Below are 7,461 nucleotides of genomic sequence, written 5' to 3'. Positions count from 1 at the left end.
GAAAGTAACCTGAACTAACTGATGCTAATAATTCCCTTTTGCTCCATTTCTGCTTTCTGCAGCCCTTTTCTGCTTGTAAAGCCAGCCTCCTCTGCGCAACTCATCAGAATATCCATTCTGTTTTATGGAATAAGATGTTACCCCATTCTAGAATTGCCAATAAAAGCAAATTAAGTATTTGCACTAAATTTGTTGTAATTTTGACTTTTGACCCATACATGGAAAGATGAAAGTCTAGAGGGAAAAAAAGTAAAATGATGGGAAAAGCTATATCATCCAAATATTTATTGTTTAAAAAAGAATGAAGTAGCTATATTAGTAATAAAGTAGAATCTGAACAAGGACAATTACCAGGGATAAAGAAGAATATTACATGATAATAAAATGTTCAATTCACCAAGAACTCATAACAATCCAAAATGTAATACAACTAACAATAGAGCTTTAAGATACATGAAGCAAAAACTGATAGAACTGAAAACAGAAACAGACAAATCCACAATTATACTTGGAGATGTCAACACTCCTCTCTCAGTAACTGGTATAAGTAGACACAAAATCAGCAAGGATATGGAAGACCTGAACAACATGAGCAATCAATGTGATATAACTGCTACTAATAGAACACTCCACTCAATGACAACAGAATACAGAGTTTTTTTTCAGGTGCATGTAAAAAAAATGCAGAATGCATTCACCAAGATAGATTGCATTCTGGGTAACAAAACAAACCAGAATAAATTTAAATGAATTAAAATAATACATAGTATATTCTTTGACTATCACATAATTAAATAAGAAATTGTTAACACAAAATCTGAGAAATCCCAAATATTTAAAAATTAAACAATACACATCTAAATTATTCAGGGGTCAAAGAAGAAATCTCAAGGGAAAGTAGAAAATATTCTGAACAGAATGAAAATGAAAATACAACATGTCAGGCCGGGCGCAGTGGCTCACGCCTGTAATCCCAGCACTTTGGGAGGCCGAGGCAGGCGTATCACAAGGTCAGGAGATCGATACCATCCTGGCTAACATGGTGAAACCCCGTCTCTACTAAAAATACAAAAAATTAGCCAGGTGTGGTGGTGGGCACCTGTAGTCCCAGCTACTCGGGAGGCTGAGGCAGGAGAATGGCGTGAACCTGGGAGGTGGAGCTGGTAGTGAGCCGAGATCACACCACTGCACTCCAGCCCGGGTGACAGAGCAAGACTCCGTTTCAAAAAAAAAAAAAAGGAAAGAAAATACAACATGTCAAAATGTATGGACTACAACATGTCAAAATGTATGGAATAGAAATTTTCAACATTAAATGTTTATATTAGAAAAGAAAGTTCTCAAACCAATAATCTAATCTTTCAGCTTAAGAATCTAAGCACAAAGCAAGCAGAAGTGTAGAAATCAGAAAATAAAAGTAACAATACCAAAAAAATCCATGAAATCAAAAACTAGTTTTTTTGAAAAGATAAATAAAAAGAGACTGATCAAGAAAAAAAAAGAGAAGATACAAATTGCCAATATCAGGAACAAAAGAGGGGATATCACTACAGATGAAACCGAGACTACAAACTTACAAAGATTACTAGAGTTGTGTCAATAGGACTCGGGGCAATTTGAAAAGACTCTGACAGGACAAAAATGGAACCATTTTAGCAGTAATAAGCATCATAATAGCAATGCATTGTAATACATCAAATATATTTAAATCTATGAATTCATAATAATACCAAATTAACTCATCACCTTTGGATTGGTAAGGAAATAATTCATTAAATTCATTGAAAACTAGTTAATAAAGGCAAAGAATCTATCATTAATCCTACCTTTCGTATGTGACTTGCACTGTTAGATAAGCAGATAATAGACAAAGAAATATTTCTCTTGGTAGCATTTTCCACTAATAAATGAATAAGGAATAAGATTACATTAGAACTCACCATTCTGCAGGCTCTAATGAATTTAGGCATCAAATATCAGTCACTGATGACATCACAATAAGGAGGATAACCAGACTCTACATGCCTCCTAATGAGAACACACAACCACTTATGAAGCAGTCTTGCAAAAACCAATAATAAATAAAATCAGAGTTAAGTCTCTAGATCAGTGCTGTCCCACAGAAATACAATGCCAGCCACACATATATTTAAATCTTCTAGTAGCTGCATTATCAATGGTAAAAATAACAAGGTGGAAATTATTTTTAATAAATGTAACCCAATATATCAAATATTATTTCAATGCAATCAATAAACTATTAAGGGCAGGGTGCAGTGGTTCATGCCTATAATCTTTTTGGGCTCAAGCACTTTGGGATTGAGGCCAGAAGTTCAAGACCAGCTTGGGCAATACAGTAAGACCCCACCTCTGTGAAAAATCAAAAAATTAGCTGGGCATTGGTGGCATGTGCCTTTAGTCCTAGCTACTCAGGAGGCTGAGGCAGGAAATTCATTTGAGCCCAGAAGTTTGAGGTTACAGTGAGATACGAGATAACTACACTCCAGTCTGGGTGACAAAGCAAGACTGTCTCCTAGGGGGCAAAAAAAAAAAAAAAAAACTATTAATGAGATATTTCATATTATTTTTTGTAAAGAATCTTCAAAATTAGTGTGCATTTTGACACAGCACATCTCAATTTGTACTAGTCACATTTTGAGTGCTCAATAGCTACCATATTGAACAGCACAGCTCTAGATCCAATTACCAATTTATGAGAAATACAAAAGATAAATGAACATAGCCTCACCATAGGGATTCAATTGGCAAAATCCAGACTGTGGGAAATTCAATAGATCAAAACCTGGTTTCTTCAACGAATTAATGGCAAAGAAAAAGGAGAGACTGAGGGGGAATTTGTAGATTAAGAGATTTAAATGACAAAGGAGAAAAAAAACTTAAATGTGGTGTTTAGAAATGCACACAGGTGATAAAACTATAAGAAAAGCAAAAAAGTCATTACCATAAATGTTAGGATGGTGGTTACATTTGGAGGAAAAAAGATTTCAATTGGAGTAGAGCACAGGCAGCACTTTTGGATTGTCTAACAATGTTATTTTCTGTACCTGAGTAGTGGTTACATCTTATAAATTCATGATTAACCTATACATTTGTTTCAAGGAGTTTTCCATGTATGCGTTATATTTTATAATAAAAAGGTGTTAATTCATAAATATTTGATGGAAAAAATTGATGTTATTAGATATTAATTTCCTAAACTTCACAACAGCCCACTGTATCCCCAAACTTACCATCTCTATCTATACCCCCAGTTTCTGATCTGCTGGAATAAAATACTCTTATTCAAGACCAACACTCCTTCTAGTCTCTTTTGGAATCTTGACCCATTAATATCACTCCTCTTTCCCATCTTCAATCTCCATCTTTCTATCAAGGCAATATAGGACAGTGGTAAATAACTAGGCTCTTTTGTCAGAATCCCAGGGTTCAAATCCTGGTTATGCTATTTAACTAGCTGTCTCATCTTCAGCAAGTAAAAATCTCTCTGTGACTAGCTCTCCTCATTAGCAGAAGGGTGATAATAATAGTATCTAATTCATAGGGCCGATATCAAAATTAAAGGAGTTAACAGATGCAAAGCCCTTTAAAGAAGGCCTGGACATTTTCACTAAGTGTTAGTCGCTATCATTATTCTCACCACCCCTACCATCTCCATTCTCTCAGTGTATGAACATGCTCAGTTTTTTCACTTTTATCAAAATCCTTTCCTCAACCCTGTGTCCCTGTCTAGTTATGTTCTCTCTCCTTCCCTTTTTCCTCAAAGCAACAAAGATCACCCAATTGCCACATCTCCTGGCAGCATTTTAGTACCTATAATATCTTACTGACCTGCACTGGAGCATTTGATACTGTTGTCCATTTTGAACATAAAATCGTCTCCTCAAGTTCTGTGACCCCACTGTTTTGGCTGTCCCACTTTTGAGAAGGTATGATTAGTCTCAATTGCTAGATACCCTCTACCTGCTGCTTAAACTTTGCTGTTTCTCTATTTGCCATTTTCATTTCACTTCAAAAGCTGCCTAAGTGATCTGATTCGTGCTCATGGTTTGAACAATCATTTATAGGTAGCTAACCTTAAAAGCCTCCAGTTCTGAACCCTCTTCAAGCTTTAGATATATTTATCTAAATGTGTGCTGCACCTGGATGCCAAAATGTCCAATACTGTGTTCACTACAGATTGGGTCCTCCCTCTCAAATTCATTCTCAGTTAACATCCAATCACCCAGGCAGAAACCTAAGAGCAATTCCAGGCCCCTTCTTTATCCTCATCCCCAACATCCAATCACTGAATCCTACTGATTCTACCTCTAAATTTCCTAGAAATGATCTCTTTCTCACCATCCCTACTATACCTTCCCCAGTCCTGGCCTATAGCATCTCTCACCTGGAATATAGGAACAATATCTAAAGTCTTTACTGACCTCTAATGCTACTTTCTTCCTTACTTTGCTTTATTCTGAAGTACACAGAAACACCCATAGTTGCCTAAACTTGTTTGCCTGTTTCTACGCCTTTCTACTGTTTCCCCTGCCTGGGGTGTTCTTCCCTGATTTTTATTGCATTCTTTCATTTTTTGAGATGCCGTTAAGCTAACTTATCCTCACGGGGGAAAAAAGCCTTCCATGCATTACTAGGTTGGGTCAAGTTCCTGTATTAGTCTGTTTTCACATTGCTATAAGAGAATTACCTGATACTGGGTAACTTATTTATTTATTTATTTTTGAGATAGAGTCTCGCTCGTCACCCAGGCTGGATTGCAGTGGCGCAATCTCAGCTCACTGCAACCTCCACCTCCCAGGTTCAAGTGATTCTCCTGCCTCAGTCTCCCGAGTAGCTGGGACTACAGGCACGTGTCACCATGCCTGGCTAATTTTTTTGCATTTTTTAGTAGAGATGGGGTTTTACCATGTTGGCCAGGCTGGTCTCGAACTCCTGACCTCAAGTGATCTGCCCACTTTGGCCTCCCAAAGTGCTGGGATTACATGTGTGAGCCATCGTACCCAGTCAATACTGGGTAATTTAAAAAGAAAAGAGGTTTGACTGACTCACAGTTCTGCAGGCTGTACAGGAAGCATGGCTGGGGAGGCCTCAGGAAACTTACAAACATGGCAAAGATGCAGGGGAAGTAGGCACGTCTTACACGGCCAGAGAAGGAGGAAGAGAGAGATAAGTGGGAGGTGCTACATGCTTTTAAACAACCAGATCTTGTGGGAATTCATTCACTATCATGAGAACAGCAAGGGGGAAGTCTGCCTCCATGTTCCAATCACCTCCCACCAGGTCCCTCCTCCAATGCTGGGGATTACAATTCAACATGAGATGTGGGTGGGGACACAGACCCAAACCATCAGTTCCTCTCCTCTATATCCCACAGCACCTCGACTAAACCATTATCATTGTATTTAACCAAATTTATTCTTAATTTTTCTTAATATGTCTTTTACTGAACAGTTATTTCCAAGGGCAGACACTGTGTTTTACTGAGCTTTGTAACTTCAGTGTCTATCATACTTGGCAAACGGTAGGTAGTTACTATATCTTGTTGAAAGGAAGTCATTACTTTCCATTTCACATATTACTGCCAAATTAATATTTCTAAAATTCTATTTTCATGTCATGGTACTGTTCAAAAACATTGTCACATGATAAAGTACAAATATTGTTCAACGTGTCCTCCATAATAAGACCCCAAACTACCTATACAGCATTATCTTCCACCATACTCCCTTGTATTTACCCTTGATTTTAATTAAACTGGTGTACTCAGTTTTCCAAACTGACTTTTTGACCTCTAACTCTTCAAACCATTACAACTCATAAAAATGTTGGCCCTTTAAATTCAATACTTACTTAGCAACTTACTAGCAATTAATCTATGATGCTATATGATATTAAAAGCATTGTTGTGATGCACACCTGAATGGAACGGTCACTAATAACTTCCATATCATCAGTAGATGAGTGGTAGGAAAAAGGCCTAGATAACTTTTTGTTCAACTTATAAAAGATATCACAAATGCAAGAAAAACATTAAACTTTTATTTTCCATTTTACCCACCTCTTTTTCCTCCACTCTCGCCTTCTTTTACCTTCCATGGCTTGAAGCTCATCAGGGAGGAGAAGAAAAGGACTAGCTGGCACAGAATTTCTTTCCCTGAAGCTGTGCTTCATCTGTTAATCAAAATACTAACTTGAAAAGATTCTAAACAACCAGAATTCCAGTAAGAAGGAGAAACTTCAGTAGGAAAATCAGGATGTCTTATGACCCAAGTGGTCCTATACAGACCAATCATTTGTTTCTGGAACAAGAGGTGCTGTCAGGAAAACAGCTGGCATTAAGTCAAGCAAAGGTGAAAGAAAGCCCAACTCCATCACCTCCAAGCACTCTGAAGGTAACTCTTGCTCCTGTAGAGAAGGAGGGGACCATCTGTGCAAAATCTTGCAAAGAACTCTTTAATTCCCTCTGAGTTCTTCTATCTAATATACTGGCCTAATGGAAGGAAAATAAGGGTAGGAGGGCAAAGGTAGGAGAGAACAAAAGGATTACATCTAAGTATTCAAAAATCTCAAAATCATTTGTAAAAATAACACAACACTAACCATTCCCACTGAGAGGCTTCTATTGTGATAATCAAGCAAACTAGAAAGTTTCAGGGTCAGTTCTGAAAACAGAGAATACTATTAAAGTAGCCAATATTTATGTAACTTTGCATTAATTATTTCTCATCTATACAACTCTGTCAGCTGATCTAGCTGAACAGTTCCATAAAGGAATCCCCCCATTGTTACTATTTTCAGCATTCTTCTCTTGGGCTGGTTTTATTTCCCAGGGAAGACTCTGCTCTCTCCTAACTGGAGATTTTTGCCTTCTGGAAAGCAGGTTTTTAGTCCCCCACTCTTAAATAGGAGCAGATAGCAAGGAATTATCAAATATTTGAGGAAAACTTGTAATACTAAACAGGAACCAAAACAAACAGGAAAAGCAACTTGGAGGAAAAAGAGACTATGCAAGGAAAAGAAAAACAAAGAAAAAATCATCATGAATACACTCACAGAGATGAGCTGATCTTGTACCCATGAAACAAAAACAAAATGCTACTTAAAAAATCAAGAGAAGATCGCCGAATAAGAACAGCTCCGGTCTACAGCTCCCAGCGTGAGCGACGCAGAAGACGGGTGGTTTCTGCATTTCCAACTGAGGTAGCATGTTCATCTCACTGGGGAGTGCCAGACAGTAGGTGCAGGACAGTGGGTGCAGCCTACCGTGCACGAGCCGAAGCAGGGTGAGACACCACCTCACCCAGGAAGCGCAAGGGGTCAGGGAATTCCCTTTCCTAGTCAAAGAAAGGGGTGACAGACGGCACCTGGAAAATCGGGTCACTCCCACCCTAATACTGCGCTTTTCCAACGGGCTTAAAAAAGGTCACACCAGGAGATTAT

The 7,461-nt window shown here is 38.0% G+C and overlaps 1 protein-coding gene across 4 annotated transcripts in view; it reads right to left on the bottom strand.

The window, feature by feature from the left end:
- Positions 1 to 1,386: 1,386 nt before the first annotated feature.
- Positions 1,387 to 7,461, bottom strand: part of ATAD2B (ATPase family AAA domain containing 2B) — a 196,505-nt gene continuing 190,430 nt past the window's right edge. For 2 of the 4 annotated variants that reach the window (XM_055377524.2, XM_063696032.1), the window contains exons 28-29: positions 6,080 to 6,192; positions 1,390 to 2,028 (exon numbers count right to left, since the gene is read on the bottom strand). In XM_055377524.2, the coding sequence (XP_055233499.1) occupies positions 1,977 to 2,028; positions 6,080 to 6,192 (165 nt within the window). In that variant the 3' untranslated portion in view covers positions 1,390 to 1,976. Of the gene's footprint in view, positions 2,029 to 6,038; positions 6,193 to 7,461 lie in introns of those variants that run through there. The other 2 variants (XM_063696034.1, XM_063696033.1) reach the window with 2 other exon arrangements.

This window comes from Gorilla gorilla, chromosome 12 (genome assembly GCF_029281585.2).
Source record: "Gorilla gorilla gorilla isolate KB3781 chromosome 12, NHGRI_mGorGor1-v2.1_pri, whole genome shotgun sequence".
Classification (NCBI taxonomy): Eukaryota; Metazoa; Chordata; class Mammalia; order Primates; family Hominidae; genus Gorilla; species Gorilla gorilla.
This window is presented reverse-complemented; position numbering and strand designations above follow the sequence as displayed.